A 23127-nucleotide genomic window follows, 5' to 3' on the forward strand; every position below is an offset into this window, starting at 1 on the left:
AAAGGTATGTACATCTCAGGTTCACATCCTAGAAGGACCATCATTTTTTGGAAAAGAAAGTGCTCTGCTACATGACTAAATATCCTCAGTTTAGGGCTAAAATATTTCATGCCATAATGCAATGCAAGATGCAATGAAAACGAGTTAACCCAAGAGGCGACTTACAGTACATGCTTTGAAGTGTGAACATCTGTCAATTCATCCAGATGTTCTATTCTATAAAACATATATACAGATGCAGACCAGATGACCACTATACAATTACGCGAACTGCCTGTTATTTGGCCACATATAAGTTCAGGAATGACACCAAAATTACTACACTAAAAAGTACTAGGAGCAAAATACTGTCATTTTATGCCGTTCATTTGTAAATGCAGAAGACATGCTGTTATTACTTGGACAGAATCATAGTTTCATTCTGTTATATCGATGCATGGAGGAATACACGGTGAACCAATGCATGACCTAAAGTGCTGGAAGGAACTGGAACTAGAAGGTAAACATTGCATTTTTAGGTGCTATATGGCTTGAGAGCTTTTACTAACGCAGTCAGATAGTTTTATCATCTCAAGAACCAGGCTACATAGTACACACAAAACAGTCCAATTTATTGCATATACGGATGAGCATCAGATAGAGCTGTCTCGATGATTCAGTTCTGACTGGTCATACTGTACAAATAGTGGTGATTGGCTATTTTCTTCTGAAGAACACAAAAGAAGATATTTTGAAGAACGTTGGAATCCAAACAACATTGGAGCCTATTCATTTTCATTGTGTGAACAAAAAAGGGGTGAGTAATTAAGAACTATTCCTTAAATTTTGAACATTACAATTAATTACAAGGTTTCTGCAGGTCTTAAAAAGTCTTTATTCATCCTTCCACAAATTGAGTCCTTAAAAAAGTCTTAAATCTAAGCAGGAATTCTTCCAATTTATCAATGAATTGCAATAAATGTTACATTGTTTTCCAGTACAAATATCAAAACATTCTTAAACCCTTAACTCTAAATTGAATATATGAAGTCTTGTTTTTTGAGAAACTGGATAAAATTAGTTCGAAACATGAACAAATATCTGTCAATGTGGAATGAAATCTTTTTTCCCTTTAAATTCTGTTACTTTTCTCCGAGCTCACTGGCAGATATTTGTTCGTTTTAATCATAAAAACACTTTATTTTTATCAATTTCTTATGAAACTAGACATATAAGATCTCATTCTGCTTCTTTTTATCTTGAATTAAGAATCTGTACACAGAGCAGGGGTGTCCAATCCTGTTTCTAGAGGTATATTATTAATATTTAAGTGCAAGACATTAACATTCAGAGGCTAAGTTGATGAATTATGTTCCATTAAAAGTTTTCCTTAAATTTTCTTTACTTGGTCTTAAAATCCTGAATTATCTGATAAGCATCATATGATATAATCAACTTGGTGGAAAAAGCAAAATAAATTTATCCAAAAGCAAACTTAAGCTGAAGGCAGAAGAAAATTTTAAACCTACATTTTCAAATTAGTTTAGAAAAAAAATCCCTTTTTTGAAAGGCAATATTTGACTTCAATTTAAAGCTCACAATGATTAGAGATTATCCAAGTGTAATCAAAATCAGGTGATTTTCTAATAATCATGACAGAGCCATTGACAGTCGACACTAAACAACAGCTGAAGTTTAAAAATGCTATTTTTATTTATAAAAGTCACAGTTTAGCCAAAACCAACCTATTTGCAAACTATCAAACTCCCCTACAGAAATACTTTAAACTGCACCTACTGACGGAAGACATTCTCTTAAGAGAAACCTCATTTCTGCTTTGTCTTCTGGTTCATTTTATACAACTTCCCCATATGCGATGAGCTAATGGTTTTCGCTATATCATGGCTGATTTTGATGATGATGATGGAAAGGGATGGATGGCTCAGATGATCATGTGCCGATGGAAAGGGATGGATGGCTCAGATGATCATGTGCCGAAGTTTGCAGTTTAACTCCTTCTCCTTCTCAAGCAGTCCACTGCTGTGCTTTTTATATGCCTCAAACTCCTAAAAACGTGATATGTAAAAACATTTATATGCTACTGAGACCAAGATGTCCACTGTACATAAAGGTTTTCTTTTAGCAGACCTTTTTGAGCTCATTGCAGGTGTCCTCTGCCTTCTCTAAGGCGTCCTGTAGTTCCTTCACTCTTAATTCACGGTTCACAGCTGCTGCTTCCTTTTCAAACCTGATAACCAAAAGAAATAAAATAAAAATTAAGAAAGACAGACTAAGCAAGTAATGCATTATAGACATTGGTAATATCATGTGCAAACAGAAACTCAAAGTCATAAAGAAAGTCAAAAATCCAGAACTGAACTTTTGTCTGTTGTGTTGTTTTTTTTCACTCATGTTATTCTGACCATGTATTATTGTCTTTCTATATTTATGGTGCTTTCTTTAGTCTGAAAGATGTATTTTTTATCTACTGTCCTCGAATGGAAAAATCTAATTGTATGTTTAATGGAAGGAAATTGGACGACTTGAAACTGTGTAAAAGATAATGAAAGTTTCACTTTTGGGTGAATTATTCCTTTAATTTCGCGATTCTTACCTGTTTTCTGCATCTAGTCTGGCGTTCTCAGCTTCCTGTCTTTTCCGAGCCAGCTCCTGAATTTCAGCTTGCTTGTCCTTTAACACATTGCAATGAAATCATTACAACTCCATCTGAAAACAAACAGATGTGTCCTGGACGGGATATCTTAATTGCATAAAATATTTGGGTTTTGGCTTTGTTTTGCTATTGTACTTGCTTTAGGTAATGACTTAAATGTAGTTTGACCAATAGCATGCAGGCATTGTACATAATCGACCAATTGTGGAATGCAAGAAGGTGGACTCTAACAAAGAATGGTTAAAGCAATGCAAATATGCATTATTTTTATTGCTCACCAGTATCATTTTCCCACGCTGCATTGAGAGATCAATAAGATCATCCTTTTCCTTCACAAGTTTCTCCAGTCTCTCTTGAGTGTCTGTCTCTCTCATTGACTCTTTTTCCTGAGTTTGTCTTAGTTTGAAATCCAACTCTGTTGAAAGAAATGTGTGAGGTGTTTAACAGTGTGCAGGTTACAACTGGACGACTACACACATTTAAAGACTTTGGTTCATGCTTAGCATAGTCCACATCTTTTAAATTCTCATCAAGCTTTGCTTCAGGACATTAACATAAAACATTTTTTGTTAAATTTTTAGTTAAAAATTAAAAAATACTTAAACGTTTTGGCAATATTTTTCTCATTTTCATTTAGTTTTGCTATTCTAGTTAGGCTTGGGTGAAATATGGACTAGATACCTGCACACATCTCCACAGCATTCTTCAGCTGTTTCTGTGTGTCGCTCAGCTCGTTCTTCAGCGACGCCTCTTTAATCTGATGGAGGTTGATCAGCTCTTTCAGTTTAATCTGGAAACCTGTTGTTTTCTCCCTGTTGGGATCATAACCATTCAATTCAGTTCTACTTATTTCACTGAAAGTAAACAGTAACCATCAACTTTTTCAGTTCTGGAACTATTTTTCCCATTCATTTTCTCAATATGTATTTTTAAAATGCAATCAATAAATTGTTCTAACAAACATGAGTTTGTGAAAACTTGAAAAAACAAAAGTTGGGTCTCTCTTCAGCATTATGATTTATTTATTTTTATTACCAGCAATATGGCAATTCATTAAAACTGTATTTCTCTATAGAGGTTTTTACTTCCAGAACAGACTGAAACCAAGAAGCGTTTCTTACTGATACTCTGTTTCTAGTCTCTTATGTTGCTCTGCCAAGTCTTTGAGCTCTTGAGTCAGTTTAAGGATGGTCTTCTCTTTTTCTTGCACTTCCTCACTGAAAAGCGTTTCATTTTCCTTTCTGAGTCTCTCGTTCTCCTTCTCCAGCTTCACGTTCTGGCTCTTGTACTCGTTCTTGAAGTTGATCAGCTCTCGGTGGTTGGAGGCCAGGTGCATGAATCTCTGCTCCAGCAGTTCAGATTTCTTCCTCTCGTTCTCCAGCTCCAGCTGCACATTGGCTCTCAGGTTCTCCAGCTCTGCGTTGATCTTCTCCAGAGCCTGACAGCGCAGAAGCATCTCGTCTGCTCTCTGTTTCAGGATGCAGATGAGAGTGGACTGCTCATCAATTCTTGATCGCAGCACTTCTGCTTCCGTCCTTTCTTCCTGAGAGAGACTTCTGAGCTTTTCCAGTGCTTGGTGCACATCGTCCATATCCTTGAAGGAAGGATTAAGATCTGGAGTTAAACCTGAGCTAATTCAAGTCATTATATTTATCATTTTCTGCTCAATTAGATTGTCTAAGAACCAATTCTAAGAGATGCATGAGATGCAGAATTGGCTCTAGATGGGTTTTTAAAGCCTGATACTGATATTTAGAGAAAAGGCTGTCAAATAGCTAATACAGTTGCCAGTATAATAAAATTAAAGAAGTAGTTCACCAATAAATTAAAATATGCTATATTGCTTATCTTGTATATTGCATTATTTCACCTCTGTCTGCTGTTTGGCTGTTTATATGTTGTATACTATGTTATTTACTTCATCTAAAGTGTCCTTGGGTGTTTGAAAGATGCTATATAAATAATAATTATTATTATTATGATTATTATTAAGTCATAGCACATGCAAAATTGCTGAATTTAATTTATATTAAAAATATGTATTTATTTAATTATTTATTACAATATTTACTCAAGAATATTTTACATGTATATAGAAAATGTTTGTGCACTGACAAATGCCTCAAAATTAGAAAATATTGTTGATTAATCATGTCTGGATGGTAAATTGGTCTATTTCTTGCACAGTTTCACATTGGCACTGTAAATTACATACTTTTTTTTATTACAAGAGCCACTGATAAATTTACATTATACTTTTATTAATTTAGCAGAAGTTTTTATTCAAAACGACTAACAGTTGAGAAATACAAGTGGCTCAAAATAAAGAGGCAAAAAAAACAAAACAAAAAAAAAACGGGAAGTGCTTGCCATGGAAAGTTTCTGAATGAGTTCTTTTCATGGATGTTTTTCCAGGTACAATCAAGCAAAAGGGAAAATGGGGCTTTGGCTCCACCTTTCTGCCACTCCAGCAAGAAATGGGACTGGACCATTTCAGTCAGGAGGGAGGGACACATTCACATGTTGCTAGTTTTGAGGATTCATTTTATTATTGTTTTAGTTATGGATACAGTATGATCATTTAAAAATGATGGGTGTTATTCAGAGGTTTGTTTTTGTTTAAGTTTCATTACTGAATGTTGTTTTTTAATACTCACCTCCCATGGTTTTGGTAGACTTAGGTCTATATCCTGTTTGTATGAGCCTTTTTTGTATTTGTTCATCAGGGTAGATCCTCTATTTTATTTTAGAAGCATTACAGTCATTTATTTTTCATTGGTTTAAACATTTCGTCATTTTATTTATTTTTTGCTATCATTTTATTTTTGATAGATGCACTTTCTCCTTTTTTGTGCACTGCTTGTGACCTGACTTCGTCTGCTCCATTACACAAGTAACCACAATAAAACTACCCTTGGTTACACAAGTCAAGCAAGAGCCTAATATATTATGATGGCAGATTTTTAAATAAAGCTTTATCTGAACTAGGGTATTTGTTTGGGGCAATTTGTCACATGTTTGAAATATATCAATATTATTCATATGGTTTTGTTCAGTGTACTGTAATATGTATTGACCAAAACAAGGGATTTTTTTGTATGCATATGTGCTTGCATGCTATTTATGTCCATTGTGACAACTTACCCCACGCCACTGAGACATGTTATGAAAAAATGTCGATGCGTGATATATGATCTGTTTTGTTTATTTTTATTTTCTAAAGCAGTATCGGTGGAAATGTTCAAGTTGCGTGTTAACGAAACTGAATTGGGGGAAGTCAAATAAATTCACTGAATATATGAAATAGGGTTAAAAAAAAAAGTGACAACAAGCCCCGGTGTGTTTACCCTACTGGGAGATGGTTTTAAAGGTAGAGTATCAAACCTTAGGTATTATAAAGCAAAACTATTAATTCAATCTTAAAATGAAATGTGTAGAACAAACAAACAACCAAATAAAAAAAGAAAGATTATTTCTTCCTTCCTTTTTTTTTTTTTTTTTTTTTTTTTTTTTTTTTTTTTTTTAGTAATGCGTGTCCAGTTGCTTTTTTTATTGTTTGGGCGAATTATATGTTTCAACCCACGATTTTATCCCAATCACAATATGAAAACAGTCGATGTTGACAGGCGAACAGAGATGATGAAATGGGCGTAAACAGTTTTGTATGAAACTGCGTACCTGTTTGGTGTCTTTGATCATCGTTTTGAGGTCTATTTGGATTTTCTGTGGAGATGTCATGTCGAATCTCTCAAGGCTGTGTTTCGCAGAAGAAAATAAACCAGGTTTGTTCACAAAGGCGTCTCGACCGCAGTGAGCTGCAGTGATTGATCTTCGGCTTGTGGCGATACAAAGTTTCCCCGGTTGCCCCTAGCAACAACGAATTTCGTCACGATTATTGTGCGTGTTTTCCCCTTGAACAGACTAGATTTGAGAATGTAATTCAGCATTTTAAAAATCGACTAACATTTATAACACGCGACGTTGTTCCAGATATGTATGTTTTGTGTGTTTCCCCTCAGGTTAAGCAGACTGGGCTGAAAACGCAGGTGTATTGCTCGGGTTTTACCACTAGATGTCGCCACAGCTCCTTCTCTAATGTGTGAAGAGACACTGGTGCGAAAGGCACATTTGCATTAGGTTGATTAGTAGAGTGAAGAATATATAGTTATTTTGATTAGCATTACGTTATGATCTACAGCTGTAGATCTTTTAAAAAAATCAACAGTGTTCTTTTGATTTGTTTAAGAGTTTTCCCAGCTAAGATCTTCAAACCATCTTAGGCTGGTTTAAGATGTTTTATTCAGTGGGAGCTCTTTAATTATAAAGTGAGGATCACAGGACATTAACACACATCAAATCTTTATTCAACTTTAATTTTGGCTCAGAAGGATCACTTATTAGCTAAGCATGAGAACTTTAACTTGCCTTATAGAAATTCACTGACCTTAAGTACATTTACATTTATTCATTTAGCTTACAATTGCTATATATGTCAGAGGTTGCACGCCTCTCGAGCAACTAGGGGTTAAGTGTCTTGCTCAGGGACACATTGGTGTCTCACAGTGGATTCAAACCCAGGTCTCTCACACCAAAGGCATGTGTCTTATCCACTGCGCCAACACCACCCCACAAGCAAGGCATTTAAAACCCTACTCTGCATTATTTGAGTCTGGCCTACTCAGCCTATGGAAAACTTTGAGAAATCTTGAGAATCAGAGACAGCTGTGGGTTCTTATCAATAAAAAATGTATTGCAAAAATATTGACTTGAGCATCCAACCTTCAAGTATCAAGCTGTGGTTTCACAACAGACTCTACAAAAAGCTTAGCTTCCTTAGCTGAATGTTCATTTCTATTATTTGTTAAATCTGACACAAATTTAGGAAACTTAAATTTGCTGCCCTAAACATGAAGTAAAATAGCCAGAGGCTATGCGCTGCAGTGCATTACTGATGTACAGTATCAAGATGGTTTCAGTGTTGTGATGAAAACATTTTTACAGTGCACTTTAAAAAAAAATCTTTATTTTTAAGTCTTTCTATTTTAAAATTCCTAAATTAATTCAATGTGTTACTTTTACCATTTCTTTGTAATTCTTTATGAAATTTTGGAGCGAAATTAGTTTCAGAGGAAATCCTACACCAATATTTTCAGTGTAATTATATATATATATAGCAACAGGTATCTCAGTAAATAAAGAAATGGATGATAATATTTATTATTTATAACCATTATATGATTTGTAATTTTATTATTCTAATTTATTATTCTATTTTTTTATTATTATTATAACAGCAATAAAAGCAGTGATTTGTAAATATTTCACATATAGTCTGTGACTTCACCATATACACATTATGTAGTCTAGTCAGTGACCTCGACAGGTTCCTGGGACCTAGTCAAGGATTTGATCCTGTGGGTCGAGCTGGGGGAGCGTCATATGCACGCCCTTTATCATCCACCCGAGCCACTGCATCTCAGTCCCAAGCGCTCCATCTGTCCGGCTTCATGAGAGGCTGGACACAGCAGCCGGGACCTTGCGTCACAATGCACAACATCTCCTCATTATATCTTTATGTGTGCTTCATTGCGATTGTCAAGGTATGGTGCGACTTTTGTCATTAACTTGTTTAGTATCATATTTGCACATTATTCAAGGTATACTGTAAACTGTCTAAAGTTGTTACTGTACAAAGCACAGTAAACTATTATTGCACTACTGTTATTTTGCATAGAGATTTATAGTTACCAATGATTTATATTTCAAATAAATGCTCTTTTTTTTAACTTTCTGTTTTCAACATTTTAATAATAAACAATGTTTCTTGGGCAGCAAATCGGCATATTAGAATGATTTCTGAAGGATCATGTGACACTGAAGAAGTAATGATGCTTAAAATTCAGCTTTACATAACAGGAATAAATTATATTTGAAAATATATTCAAAAAAGAAAACGTTTACTTTCAACTGTAAAAAAATAATATATATATATATATATATATATATATAAACCTTTTTGTATAAACTATTATAATATTTATTTAAAATGTTTTTTTGTGTTTTCAAATTAATTTGAGTAACTTTGCCCTATAGTCATTTTATTAGTTTTTGTTTTAATATATATTTGTTTTGTTTTAATTAATTTAGACTTTCATTCTAGTAATTTTAGTACTTCCAGTTAAATGTATTTAATTTCAGCTACTTGGCAAGGCAACAATTCTCATCTTCCACATCGGAAAACACAAAGAAACACTTCCTTTTCACAGAATACATTTTTATATGCAGCCCGCATATGACAGAAATCAATTTAAGATTATTTTTGAAGCAAATAAAAAAAAGTATAGATGAGAATAGATTAAATGTTTGTATAGTCTACAGGAAAGAGACTTTGCCTTCTGATGTTTTGTATGCCAATTCATGTTCCTTTTTATTATTATTGTGACATCATATTTGTATATCTTTGCACTGATACTGCTGAAAGAGAATGTTATGAATATTTTGTACATTTGTAAATTTGAAAATATTTTTTTGATAAGATCCTCTGGTCAGATGTTATTATGAAATAAATTATTACTTGTTCCTGGAGATTCGCACACACACACACACACACACACACACACACATATATATATATATATATATGCCAACAATACAGTAAAGTGCATTGAGAGCCAGCTGAGACTTTGTCATATGATCTGATTCGTCTTAAAAGAACAGTTCACCCAAAAATGAAAATTCACCCTCAGGCCAAGATGTAGATGAGTTTGTTTCTTCATGGGAACAGATTTGGAGAAATGTAGCATTGCTTCATTTGCTCACCAGTGGATCCTCTGTAGTGAATGGGTGCCGTCAGAATGAGAGTCCAAACAGCTGATAAAAACATCACAATAATCCACAAGACTCCCGTCCATCAGTTAATGTCTTCTGAAGCAAAAAGCTGCCTGTTTGTAAGAAACAAAAACCATTAAGACAGTTTTAACTTCAAACCATTGGTTCCAGCTAAAATACCAGTTCATAAAATTATTATATTTTTTTTTATTTTGAGGTGAATAGAAAACATGATGCATATGCATCACTTATGAACATATACCTCATCTGTGAAGTGGCCAGAATCGAGAAAAAGAGCACAGTGCTATTAAAGGAATAGTTCACCCAAAAATGACTCACCTGCTCCAAAAACAACCATAAAAGTAATATAAAACTAGTTCAGATGACTTGTGCATTATATTCTAAATCTTGTAAAGTTATACTTTGTATAAGAAACTGACACCGAATCGCATTATAAAGTGCTGATTAGTTTCCACAAAATAACAGCATACGTGTTCAAATGACATCAGGGTGAGGAAATTATGACAGAAATGGTAAACTACTCCAAATATTAATATGCAGTGACATTTTCTGCTGTAAACACATTTGAATAGAAGTAAAAGACACACCACTTCTGTCTTACAGTATATGTTCAGTTAATACTTGAAACTTCCCATCTATATGCATGTGATAATGACTGTGATATCTGGAGCTCTCTGATGTCCAATAGTTCAATAGCTTTTCATATTTAGTTTCCCATCTGATGATGCACATGTACAGTGAAATCAAAATATTTTATATGACTTTGTATATTAATTACAGGAAAACAAAATTAATATTATGTATTTATTCATCTTGACATGCTGATATGTAACTATAGAAAGTAACTGGAAACAAATGAATGCTGCTGTGAAAAATCTAATAAATTTGTTTTTATAAGAAATGCCTCTTTCTTTCACCCTCTTTTTCTTATGGTTTTAATGAGCTAATTGATATGGGTTGGGTTAATTAGTGAAAACAGCTGATACTAGTTACAGAGAAGCCTTAATTAAAAACTCTCCAGAAGTTGGTGGTGACTGTTAGGGTTGGAGAGTGGGTTATGTGTCTGTGAGATATTTTGGGAGGTCAGAGAGCTTCTGCTTGATGGAGAGCTTTGAGATCTATGCTCTTGGTTCTCTTCAAGCCTGTTCTTCACTCTTTGCAAAAGGTGTTTTTTGTTTGTTTGTTTGACAAAATGAGTCCAAAAACGAACTATTCCTGGTTCCCCAGGCAGTGAAAGGGTCTTAAAAATATATAAAAAATACTTTCTCTCTCTCTCTTAGCATGAATAACAGCCTTTTGTGAATTGTAAAGCCTTTATGGATGTCTTCACGGAACCATAAATGAACCTTTATTTTTAAGAGTGTTGAAGAGTTTTCCATTTGGAGTCATTCCATTAAGTTATGAAAAAATGTTAAAGTCTAGGTGAAACTATAGATTTTTTTTCTGTGCTGCAACATACATCCAGGTGTAATGGATTATCAAAAAAGAATTCACGAAAAAATGTTGGTTCTTCTATGTATGGGTGGTTGATTTGATGCTGAGATGTAGGTGTTGGACTCAAATTGGAGGCAGATGAATGTGAGCATAGGGTCTAAGCAAACTAAATGATCGGAGAAGGCTCGTCTTCGTCAGAATATCCATTTATGTCATTTTTCTTAAAAATTATTTAAAAAAAAAATTATAACATGATTGAATGGATCAGTTTGTTGTGGGACACCAAAGGGTACTTTATGGAAAATGCAACAATACATAAAATACATCATTTGCAGAATGAAATCCAATACTTTTCTTCCAAATTTTGAGGTGCTTATTGCAAAAATTGTGCCCGTTTTGCTCTATATGTCACTTTTTCACAAAATATGATGTTCCTTGTGTTCTTTTAATACGTGTTCCTTTAAATGCTTTTTTCCCACTTTTTAGCATTTTTTTTCTTTTTTTTGCTTTCAAAGACCATTTGTAAGATGAAGTCTTGTATTTTCCCCAAATCAGCAGAAAACTTGCCACAAAGACAGGATTCCCATCTTCCTCTAAGTCAGTTTGCAAGCATTTGTTAAATTCTCAGACCATTATCACATCCTGTATAGGAATGATTCCAAAGACATTATTTTATGCCTAATACTGATTGATATGAACTTTTGACTGCTTTACATGATGGAGAATTTTATTGATATTTTTGAATTCATCACCATCATCAAATGAGGTAATAGTAGGATTTTTTTTGCAAATTAGCAGAATTGTTTTTCAAGATTCAGAGTAGTTTAAAAATTTTTGCACACTGCAATCAGTTTCAAAGACAAATAGTCCCAAAGATGCTTGTATTAATATGTTGAGCTGCAGTGCTGTTTGCAGTAGTTTTTTTGTAGCAATGTTCAGCTCTTGTTCGTGGAAGGCATTATAATGTTGGTGAAGATGTCTGCTATTCATGTAGGCAGATACGAGAGGGGAATCCAGAAGAACTTGGCGTCCCAGCCTGCACTGTAGCGTGTTCGGGGATAACGTCCTGAAAGAGCGTGTTGCATGCATGACGTCACTTTGGAAAGGTCACTACTGGCCAGAATCTTCATGGAGAACTCCTGCACCTTTATATCTGGAGGAAAAGATTAAGAGAAATGCTGAAATGTCACATCGTTATCAGTCAAGTATTGTGTGTTTCACTGGATGAGCTTGTTTGCATGTGTTCCTTCAAATGCACCATGATATAAATCTTTAAATTCTAGTATTGCATGAAATCTGCATTGACATGACATCAGAAGCACTCACAGTCCTGCAGGTATGAGTCTCCGTAGGCTCTCCTGACCTCTGCTGGGAGGTTGCTCCACCGTTTCTTCAGATCATCTTCAATGAGGCTCAGATCGGTTACTTGTGTCTTGAAGAAGCCTGGTTCAATGATACTTACGTTCACTCCAAAGTGCATCATATCCCTCCTGATATCAGCAACAGAGAATAAAATGATTTTAGAGACATCATTAGACATTGAAGTAAAGATGCAAATCTCAAAGAAGTTAAAGTCTGGGTATGGTTTATAAGTTTAACTCAGTGAAATGTCAAAGTGTTTAAAGGGTTAACTTCAGAAAGACTGACGTTGTGGTGACTCATGACCATAGTTAGAAATGGGTTTTGTTGGCTGTTTTTAATTATAGTCAGATGATAAGTACAGCTTGTAAGCGGTATAAAATAATACAAATTATTTGTATTAATTTTAAAATATGTTTTATCTATTTTATTTATTTATTTAAGTCCTTATGACCTGTGTAATCTTTACTTTTATAGCTCTAATATTTATGGAAATTCAGAAATTGATTTTTGCTATTTTTAAAAGTCAGATGATGTTGTTGGTTTGTTTGTAATTTAACATTTTATTTTTATATATATTTTTTACTTAATACATTATGTATTTGTGAAAATGTTATTTATTTTTATATGTATTTATATTTAGATAATTTTAATATATATATATATATATAATATATATATAATACATAAAATGTATTTATATTTGAGAAAATGAATAAATATAAGCCATGATGAAATGGATTTTTTAAATAAAAGTCAGATGATTTTGTTAGCAATGTAACACAATACATTTGATTTTATGTTTTTTTATTAAATACATTTTGTTTGTTCATTTATTAAAACTTATTCATTTTATATTTAAATACATTTAATAAACACAAAATTATTTGTCAAATATATATATATATTTATTAATAAAATAAATAAATAAATAAATTATATATATATATATATATATATATATATATATATATATATATATATATATATATATATATATATATATTAAAAATAAATATATTATAGTTAAGATGATTGTCAAATATGTACTTTTGAGGCTCTAAATTTTAAGGACTAAAAACTAGGATAAAGAACAAGCACAAAACATACTACCAGTTCTTGTTGATATGTCTTGAAGTTCAGTTCCTTATTAGACAGCTAGGCATACCTCAAGCTATCAGAGAAGGCTTCCACACCATATTTAGCGAGACAATATCCTCCCCCGATGAGTGAGACTCTGCCCAGTATGCTGGCCACGTTCACCACCCGACCACGAGCTTTCTTAAGCAGAGGAAGAAACTTCAGGGTCACCTCGATGAGACCGATGAGGTTTACATTCAGAACCTTCTTAAAGTCCTCCAACTGCATCCACTCCATGGGGCCGATGGGGACCGAGATGCCAGCGTTGTTCACCAAACCCCACAGACCTGATGTAAGAAAAACGAAGAAGTGTAGTGTACATGCAAACCACACAATGAAAAGAAGAGTTTACTCACCCACAGGCCATTCAAAATGTTGATGAGTTTGTTTCTTCATCAGAACAGATTTGGAGAAATGCAGATTTCATCACTTGCTCAAAAATGGATCCACTGCAGTGAATGGGTGCCGTCAGAATGAGAGTCCAAACAGCTGATAAAAACTTCACAATAATCCATCAGTTAATGTCTTGTGAAATTAAAAGCTGTTTGTTTATAAGAAACAAATCCATCAAGACATTTTTTACTTCAAAACTTTTTTATTAATCAGTACAAAACATTACACTATTATATTAAGGCAGAAAATGACTCTTTCTTTCTTTGTTTTGTTTTTAAATAAATAAAGAATACAAAATTAACCATGGTTGTATAGTAAAGGTGTAACATTGGAGGATGTTTTCAATGGAGGAAGTGTTATGGATTATGGATATTCTGGCCAGAAGCTGTTTAAAGTTAAAACATCTTAACTGTGGATTTGTTTCTTACAAACAAACTAAGTTTTTTTCTTCACAAGACATTAACTGATGGATTGGAGTGGTGTGGATTACTTGTGGATTATTGTGATGTTTTTATCAGCTGTTAGGACTCTCATTCTGACGGCACCCATTCACTGCAGAGGATCCATTGGTGAACAAGTGATACAATGCTACATTTCCAGAAATCTGTTCTGATGAAGAAACAAACTCATCTAACATCTTGAAGGACCCGAGATGCATGAGTAATCTGTCAGCAAATATTAAATTTGGGGTGAACACAACCCTTTTAAGGTCGAAAGGTCATTGAATTCTGCAAACAAGCATGTCAGGTGCATTATGAGGGAAGTATGTGGTTCTATAATAAACGATGCAGCTTTGGTATGAGAATGGCATTTGGCTGAAGATGCCCCTTCAGGTCAACTAAAAGCGCTTGTCCAGGAGTTGCAGATTTATGAGTTGGTTGGTCGGCTTTATCTCTCGCTGTGCTTGACTCGAGCTAGGGTGTCCGTCCAGGGCCGTCGCAAGTGGGGTGAAAGGTGGTGACAATTATAGGGGCCCACGGCCGAGGGGGGGCCCCCGGCGATCTCAGCCGTCTGGCTGAGGCTATCCTAAAAAGACGATCAGGACAGTTGACAGGCCACTGCTGCGTGTCGTCACGAAAGCTTAACATTTTCATGTGTTTTTAAGCCTGACCACTTTCCAATTTAAACATTTAGAAAGAGTTTAAACCATTCAAAACACAAGACGCGGAAAATCTCAACTCGCGCGCTGTGTTCGGTGCGCACGCATCTTACAGTCTCAGAGCCGCGTCTGAGGGTGTACTCACACTAGGCACGGTTGCCATGAACCGGCCCGAGTACGATTGTCCCCCCTCCCCACTCCCCCTCTGGCCTGCACTCACATAGGGTTTCAGCATTCGTGCCGGAGCACGCTTACGTCATTATGGTGCGCGACGGTTTCGGGATAAACAGGAAGAGCGGCGCTCTCTGAACACAATGGAGTCCATCGCTCGTTTTTTTTTGTGGATAATTTTGTGTCGTTTGGTCCACGGTGGTCCACAGCCCTCTCACAGCCTGTTGTTAAACAGATGTGTCGCCTTAGTGGCGCGAAAATTTTCACGTAATCGTGCTGCTCGTATGAGGAGGTTTGCAAGGTACCAGCTGAGTTTTTGGAGCGTCGCAAAACCGTGACGCCACCCGTCCTGTTCCGTGCTCCAGCACGGTTAGCGCTCACACTGCATGCGAACCGCGCCCGAGTCCAACTGAACCGTGCTCTGGCCCACCTCTTCCAAGCGGGCCAGGGCCGGCCAATCGAGCCGTGCCCGGGCACGGTACGGAGCACTCACACTAGTCAAACGAACCGCGCTTTGGTGGTCAAACGCACTCGGGCACGGTTCAAACTGGCTAGTGTGAGTACACCCTGACAGACAGCGACACTAAACCCAGCTCTCCTTTGCGAAGTTCTCCTCGAACTTCCTCCTGCACCTGAACGAACAAATACAAATTGCAGTTTAAACAAACAGAAAAGGATGTGAAAAAGCCCATTTCAGCACCACGGTGTTAAGTGAAAGTAAACAGTTAAGAAAAATATCGGATGTGTATTTTATTGGATGGTTCATCGTCTCTTAAAGTGACCGCGCCTAATTTAGCTACTAGCTGCTGTAGCCTAATGTTAATCCAAGATTTTTTTACGTTTTAATAGTAGGTGCAGGACACTATAATTAATTTAGGTAAGAGAGTATAACAAAATAAAGCGAGCTGTGACATATTATACTCAAAAAATCTTGATACATTGGACTACTAGTGAAATTGATAGAAAAAAAAATGGGACCAAAAATTAATCACACTTTGACCTCACCATGCTTACGTGTTTTTTTGTTTTTTTTCTGAATTGCTAATGCAACCTTTTCACACCACAGACTGAACAAAATTAAGCATTGATTGGTAATTGTTCAACAAAGTATTGATAGTTGTGCAAATATTGTCATACTAACAGTTGTCTGAAGTTTGGTTGATTGTAATCCATTACATATCTTTCTATCAAAGTTATCTTACATTATCAAGATGAATTTGTTCTGACAGTTTAACTCTGATTTATTATCATATTTTATTACCATTTTATAAACTAGAGCAAATAAACTGTGATAATGTAAGAAATGTTGAAGGTGTCTGAATACATTTTGGTTTGACTGTTAATTTAATTTTTACAGTGAAGACTATGCAGTGCTATTTTATATTTAATTATTTGTTTTCTGTACCTGGACACCTACAAACATGAAACAGCTCAAACATTGTGGAATTAGCACAAATAAATAAATAGAATGAACAAACAATTTCAAACAGGGCCCACTGGTACTGCCTGCACTGGGGCCCCGCTGACCCCAGCTACGGCCCTGTGTCCGTCTCACCTCTCTCTCCGGTCTCTCTGCGCACGCGCTCCAGCGCTCGATCGACGCTCGCGCTGTCGGTAACATCGAGCAGAAGCGTCTTGAGTCTGGGGGAGGCGGACGCGCGCAGTCTGGAGGCACCAGGTTCCGTGAGACACGCGGCGAGCACGTGAAACCCCCGCCGGTCGAGCTGCCGCGCCGCCAGGTGTCCGAAGCCGCTATCGCAGCCCGTCACCAGGACGTGCTTCTCGTGGATGCCGGTGATCTGACGGGAGTCTCGGAAGAACCGGACCGCGGCGACGAGCGCGAGAACGACCAGAGACCAGCAGCAGCAGCAGCAGCAGCAGCACAGCAGATCCGCGCAGAAGAACACCTATGATGATGTACAAAACAAAACAATTCCATACAGACTTTTCAGGCAACATTTTTCCACCTTCCATTTACTAGATTTGAATGATTACACACACTGCACTGAGAAATACTCAAGTGAATATCTAATAATATGTTATTAAAGCAAAATATTACTAGAAAAGATTTACTAGACACGCCCATGACTTAATTCATGGGCATTTTTAATTTCAAATGTTTCTTACCATTAGATATTTACCACGGTAAATGCAATTGTAACAGTTATTGTAATTACAAAAACACTGTGGCATTGATGTTTGACTCCACTTTCATCAATCAGTCAATAAATACAGTAATGGCAGAAATATTTTAAAATTGATTAAAAATTAATTGTAGGTGTGTATATTTATTTTCTTTATGCATTGATATTTTATCTTTATTTTCATTTATTCAGGTTTGAATATATTTTTTTTATTCATACATTTATTTATATATTTTTATTTATTTTATTAGATTTTATTTAGCTTTGTATGTGAATATTTTTAATATTGTTTCTTTATATACATTTTAATGAGGATGTTTATGTATTTATGCATATATATATATATATATATATAGTTATTTTTTCCAGGTTAATTTTAAGAGATAAGTGTTTTCATTCTCATATTTATAAATTATTATAAATATAACTTTGAAAGAAGAGACAGGAGAGCAAAAGCTGTGACAAATAAAACTCAGCCAACTAGACTGAATTTGTGTTGCTGGCAGATTCCTATTATTTATTCATTAGTTCAAATTAGGTTGTGCAACTGTGTGAAAGTTTATACGCATAAACCTCCATTGGGACTGACCATATTAAAACTGATTATAGTGCACAACCAATGGAGAAACAAAATATTGTTTCAATGTCTGGCTGCATGAAAAAAAACACTTAAAATGTTTACATTTTGATCAAGAATTAAGCAAAAATATGATTCTTTGCATTATTTTTATTACAATTAATGTTAATGACAGTTAATGCCTCTCAGGCATGCCGCGGTGCATTCCTGTTCGACTGGTGAGAAAGGGAACGTCTTGGGTTATGCATGTAACCTTAGTACCTCGAGAGGGAACGATATGCTCTCCCCTCGCCATGCCTATTCTCCAAAGTGTCCACTAGAGGACCCCACATCTTGTTCCCTAGAAGGGGAACCATGTTACATGCATAACCCGAAGACGTTCCCTCATTTCACTGCTAATGATTTATAGCAAAAATAATTTCTACTTCAAAGACAGAAATGACCTGATCATGTTCAGAATTGACTAACGTACCATGACTAGTGCAGTTGTTAATACTCCTTCACTGAGAAAAACAGTAGATCTTGCTTCCGAACCCCCGAATCTCACTCCTGTCCTGATCCCGCTGCGCAGAAGAGCTCAAGGGCCACAAACCGACTCCGGGGTCCAAGGGCACCACAAGCAATAAACGTCATTGAGGTTGTGCAACTCAACCTATGGCCTAGTTTGGCTTCTAAACATTCATTACTTGGTTTCTTTGGCCATGTTACACTGTAGCTGTGGTCAAAATAAGTCGTGAAATTAAACTTTTGACAGGTTCTTATTTAGCAGATTAAATAACACACGCTTGTATGATGTTGGTATGGTGATGGTGTAATAAAAGTTTTTATCAATCTTTTAAAGAAATGTATTCAATTCTGAGCTTACATAATCATATCACTGGTTTAATATTCTCTCATGAAAGTTGAGATAATGAGAGGATATTTATATTGGGTAAAATATAATTGAAATGCTGTAAAATTAAGGAAAAATATTTATTTGTGATTAGAAAATCTTACAGGAAAAATGAGACCCCCCAAAAATGTTACAGAAAACATTTTAAAATTTAGTTTTTTATTTATTCAATATTGGAAAAATGTACAATAAAAGTTTTAACTGATTCACATGTGGATCATTTTATAATTAGGGCACTTTTCATGTCCATTATAGATGGATAATTGTATTCTAACAATTTTCTTCAGAAATACTGTTATGTATACACAATATGAGAATATGCACTACAATCTCTTACAAATATTTTGTGCACACTGTTTTTCAGTTTGCTTGAGAATGCATTAATGTCTATTAAATTATAGTTTTTGCATTTAAAATGAGTGGTTCTTGAGTTCAAAATAATGCGTAAAGATGTTAAAGTCAATATTCTCTGTATTAAATTTAGTTCTACAACCTAAATGCCTTAGAAAAATTGAGTTTAACATTTTTTTAGTTTGAAAGAAATTATAATTCAGTTAAGAAAATACGGTTTATTCCATCAATGTGCTGCATAGGTGCAACATAGAGAAGTGGCTGTTTATGCTTACAGAACCGAAGCTTTTGGATGAACAGCATTTTTTAAAACGAAAGCATCTGAGATGAAGGTTGGCATATAGGAGAGAGGCAGCCAGAAGAACTTGGCATCCCAGCCTGGAGAATATCTGGTCCGAGGATGAACCGCAGCCACAGCGTGCTCCATACAGCTGACCACCTTCATCAGATCTGGATCCAATATCTTTTCAATCTTCTCCTTAATCACCAGCTTTGCTAGAAGCACAATCATACAGACATCAGGAGTTTATTTAGGCTTTTAGAACTAGTGCAAACAGTTTGAGAGTGCGGACTTAATTTATTTGAAGCAGGTTATTGGACTCAAACTCACTTTTGTCTATGAAATCACTGCCATACTCATCCTTGACCTCCTGAGGCAACCTTTTCCATAATCTCTGCAGATGGCTCTCAAAGATAGTGGAGTCAGTAACACACGTTTTGAAGAATCCAGGTTCAATGCATAAAACCTTGACTCCAAACGGTGCCATGTTCCTCCTGGACAACAAAGACGCATTAAATAACTAAAACTGCCAGATATGAAAAATAAAAAAAAATGGATTCTGGAAATATTGTTGGTTTAGTGGTAAATTTAAACTTGCACATGAAAATATTTCCAGTGTTATTACTATTATATTATATTTATACATATTAAATGAAAAAAAAAAAAAGGTGATTGTGAAATTTTTTATGTATGCAACAAACTGTAATAAGTTTAAGTTCAAATACTAAAATTACTAAAACGGAAATAAAAAAAGAATTAAAGTTATACAGAAATATAAAAACAAATATAAAAACATTACAAGCAAATGTGAATGAATGAGTGAAACTGAAAATATACAAATAAAAGCTGATTCAAAAAATGTATAAATACTACAACAGTATATACATAATACTACAATGACAGCTTTTTTAAAGGATAGGATTTTTTCCTCTCTCTTTCGCTGTAAATGAGATTTTGTGAATTTTCAAAAAACGATCGATCACAGGACATACTGACCTTAGACCGTCATTAAAGGCCTCTACTCCATACTTAGTAATGCAGTACGCTCCTCCCAGAGTACTAATCCTTCCGAACACACTGGCCACATTGACCACTCTGCCTTTGGCTTTCTTAATGAGCGGCAACACGCTCAGAGTGATGGCAACAACCCCGATCAGATTGACATTGATCATTTGTTTGAAGTCCTCGATTTCCAGCCAGTCATTGGGAGCAGTTGGGAAAGAGATCCCAGCGTTGTTGACCACAGCCCACAGACCTGCAAACACGAACAACAAAATAAAATGATTTTAATTCATCTCAAGGGAGACTGCTAAATAAATATCCTTTATTTTACTTTACTTTGTTGAGAACTAAAAAAATATTTACAAAAACATTTTTTTAATCACAGGAATTGTTATATACTGGTTATTAATATCATCTAAGTTTTCTGGAAATACCCCGTATAATGTGCATTACTAAACATATGTATTGTGTAGGATAACATGCATTTATGAGCAAATGTCCTATTGCTGAATGAGCAATTAAATGAATTTCTTTACATTTTTTATTTTTACTTTTTAAATCAAATCTTGCACTAAGTTTTTCAAGGCATCTATTTAAAATCAGGAATTTATCTAAAAGTGCACTCTTAATTTCTTAATGTTTTAATTATCTCTTATGTTCACCAAGGCTACATTTATGTGCTCAGAAATACAGTAAAAACTGTAATATTGTGAAATAGTATTATAATTAAAGATAACTGTTTTCTATTGTAATATATTTTGAAATGCAATTAATTCCTGGGATGCAAAGCTGAATTTTTAGCAGACATTACCTTAGCATCAAATGATCCTTCAGAAGTTTTTGTGACTTACCCTTCTCTCCCACCAGAGTTTTAATGGTGTCTGCGGCTTTTTTGATGCTATAATTATCGGTCACATCCAAATGCAGCGTTGTGAGTTTGTCAGAGCAGCACTTCTTCAGCTCAACTTCTCCCTTCTCCGTGTAGCAGCCAGCGATGACACGGAAACCCTTTGTGTCCAGGTGTTTGGCCAAGAGATTCCCAAACCCTGTGTCACAGCCTGTGATGTACACAGACTTCTCTGATTTATTGGGAACTCGTCCCAGTTCTCTGAACCACCGATACACATATAACAAGACTATGAGACCTACAATGTACAGGAACATTTCTGCAAAAGAAAATTAATTTGTTTTCATAAGAAAGATGATCCAGATTCATGCAAACTCCCCCCAATTATACAGCAACAACAAAAGAGACACGAATGAGAGTGCATGTGGTCAAAGCTCCCCTTATGAAATACAAAACCTAGTGAACCATTAACTTTTTGGCTGATTGCAGAACACTGCAAACAGTATGAAGGAAAAATCCAATGATACATTTAAAACAAATATAAAAACCAGTATATTAAAAAGGAATAATATTAATAATGTTTGTCTGTTTCTTTATCTTTTAATATTGGATAACTGTGCAAGTAAATCTGTGATTGTGAAACACAAAGAAGCCACTTTCCAAATCGTGAATGAATCATTCGTTTGAATCGGATCTCTCAAAGAATCAGTTGAACCGGTTCACACAAGCCGATATAAAGGATTCATTGACGAATCGGGCTGAATCGGTCGCAGCGGCAATCTGGAGTCAACAATTTCACTATTGTTTATTTCGAACACAACCGATTTATAACCGAATAAGTAGCGAATTGTACCTGGGGATAGAAACAATTATCAATAAAGTAGCCTAGACCTACTTTGATTTTAAATATTATAAGCATTTGGGGGGTGAACTGAGATGTGACTGACGGAAAGTAAGTTAAACATTTCTCAAATAAAACGTGCTACAATGTTTGAAACTTGATTTTTTTTTGTACAGTTTTAGCAAAGCACACAAACTTGCTTTAATAAAATGTAATTCAATTATAACGTGCAAAAATGTGTAATGGAAAGGAGTGTGTGCAGAATTGTTTATTGTAAAAGGTTTGAAAGGAAATTAATCTTAGCTGCAGCACATTCAATTGCAGTAGCCTAAATGTTATAGTATCGTAGTATCTTTTATTATATTAGGCTAGCTTTAAAAGGTTTTTAGAACATGGTGACATCGATCGGATGCTCTGGATCACGCGATTGCGTTCGAAGTAAAAGAACCGCGGAATCTAATTTGGACAAATCGATAGAAACACCGGTGCTGTCCAAATGAACCGTTTGAAAGAACCGACTCCCGAAAAAGACTCGGTCGGACATCACTTCAGCAAAGCGGGGGGTATAACCTAAGATATCAACAATAGTAAACTTTAATTTACACAGTACTTTTGCGTACTTGGAACGTATGAAAGAAAGAAACCAAGCTAACGTTGTTACAACACTGAAGTGCCTTTATAAGAAAGCGCGTGATCAGTAGTCGAAACTGTCCTGACAAAGAACTCTTTTGCAAACAGCATTCATTTAACGTTACTAAACACAGGAATTTGCTTACTTGACCCTTTGTGCAAAATTGACTTTACAAACCGCTCGTATAGGCTACTTACCGTTGCTTTCTTTAAGATGTATGTTTCTAGAAACTAGTCAGTCGTCTCAGTAGTTTTGTGCATGTGTTTGTTCTTCGTTTCGGCTGTGCATACAATACCGGTTAACTGAAGTATCCAAGTGTCTGCTATTATGTAATACCTGTCCCGTGTTGTTCCTGCAGGGGGCGCTGGTGATCAGAAAAGACCGTTCCCTTCTCAGATGCATTGAGAATCCACACGGATTTAAGTTTGGCAGCTGGTAGGAAATGTGACAGTCGTACTGGGAAC

General features: G+C 35.3%; 3 protein-coding genes and 1 long non-coding RNA gene across 4 annotated transcripts; 1 reads left to right on the forward strand and 3 right to left on the reverse strand.

Annotated features, from left to right (window-relative positions):
- Positions 1-1668: 1668 nt before the first annotated feature.
- On the reverse strand, positions 1669-6681 carry zgc:172182 (coiled-coil domain-containing protein 89). Its single transcript, XM_059561290.1, has 8 exons — positions 6332-6681; positions 3775-4247; positions 3335-3465; positions 2932-3068; positions 2594-2670; positions 2128-2227; positions 1939-2045; positions 1669-1901 (listed from the first exon to the last, which is right to left on the reverse strand). Exons 1-7 carry the CDS (start codon positions 6389-6391, stop codon positions 1959-1961), a joined length of 1065 nt encoding a protein of 354 aa, XP_059417273.1. The 5' UTR covers positions 6392-6681; the 3' UTR covers positions 1669-1901; positions 1939-1958.
- Positions 6682-11267: 4586 nt separating this feature from the next.
- On the forward strand, positions 11268-11568 carry LOC132153191 (uncharacterized). The gene is made up of 2 exons (XR_009436626.1): positions 11268-11390; positions 11423-11568. It is a non-coding gene; the product is annotated as an uncharacterized LOC132153191 (long non-coding RNA).
- A 135-nt stretch (positions 11569-11703) lies between these two features.
- Positions 11704-19143, reverse strand: rdh1 (retinol dehydrogenase 1). Its single transcript, XM_059562521.1, has 5 exons — positions 18292-19143; positions 16654-17005; positions 13464-13722; positions 12263-12426; positions 11704-12089 (listed from the first exon to the last, which is right to left on the reverse strand). Exons 1-5 carry the CDS (start codon positions 18292-18294, stop codon positions 11923-11925), a joined length of 945 nt encoding a protein of 314 aa, XP_059418504.1. The 5' UTR covers positions 18295-19143; the 3' UTR covers positions 11704-11922.
- A 122-nt stretch (positions 19144-19265) lies between these two features.
- Positions 19266-22952, reverse strand: dhrs9 (dehydrogenase/reductase (SDR family) member 9). Its single transcript, XM_059562523.1, has 5 exons — positions 22861-22952; positions 21196-21510; positions 20339-20597; positions 19673-19836; positions 19266-19557 (listed from the first exon to the last, which is right to left on the reverse strand). Exons 2-5 carry the CDS (start codon positions 21506-21508, stop codon positions 19334-19336), a joined length of 960 nt encoding a protein of 319 aa, XP_059418506.1. The 5' UTR covers positions 21509-21510; positions 22861-22952; the 3' UTR covers positions 19266-19333.
- Positions 22953-23127: the final 175 nt, after the last annotated feature.

Source organism: Carassius carassius, chromosome 11 (genome assembly GCF_963082965.1).
Source record: "Carassius carassius chromosome 11, fCarCar2.1, whole genome shotgun sequence".
Lineage (NCBI taxonomy): Eukaryota > Metazoa > Chordata > Actinopteri > Cypriniformes > Cyprinidae > Carassius > Carassius carassius.

What these genes read in the sequence shown, in the direction of transcription:
- zgc:172182 (XM_059561290.1), bottom strand. Translation starts at nt 6,391, where the DNA reads ATGACATCTCCACAGAAAATCCAAATAGACCTCAAAACGATGATCAAA. An exon ending in TGATCAAAGACACCAAACAG is followed by an intron (nt 4,248 to 6,331) that starts GTACGCAGTTTC and finishes CCTTCCTTCAAG; the next exon opens with GATATGGACGATGTGCACCA. An exon ending in AGACTAGAAACAGAGTATCA is followed by an intron (nt 3,466 to 3,774) that starts GTAAGAAACGCT and finishes TGATCCCAACAG; the next exon opens with GGAGAAAACAACAGGTTTCC.
- rdh1 (XM_059562521.1), bottom strand. An exon ending in CAGAGAGACCGGAGAGAGAG is followed by an intron (nt 13,723 to 16,653) that starts GTGAGACGGACA and finishes TTCTTACATCAG; the next exon opens with GTCTGTGGGGTTTGGTGAAC. An exon ending in GCCTTCTCTGATAGCTTGAG is followed by an intron (nt 12,427 to 13,463) that starts GTATGCCTAGCT and finishes TGCTGATATCAG; the next exon opens with GAGGGATATGATGCACTTTG.
- dhrs9 (XM_059562523.1), bottom strand. Translation starts at nt 21,508, where the DNA reads ATGTTCCTGTACATTGTAGGTCTCATAGTCTTGTTATATGTGTATCGG. An exon ending in AACTCTGGTGGGAGAGAAGG is followed by an intron (nt 20,598 to 21,195) that starts GTAAGTCACAAA and finishes TCGTGTTTGCAG; the next exon opens with GTCTGTGGGCTGTGGTCAAC. An exon ending in GCCTTTAATGACGGTCTAAG is followed by an intron (nt 19,837 to 20,338) that starts GTCAGTATGTCC and finishes TTTGTTGTCCAG; the next exon opens with GAGGAACATGGCACCGTTTG.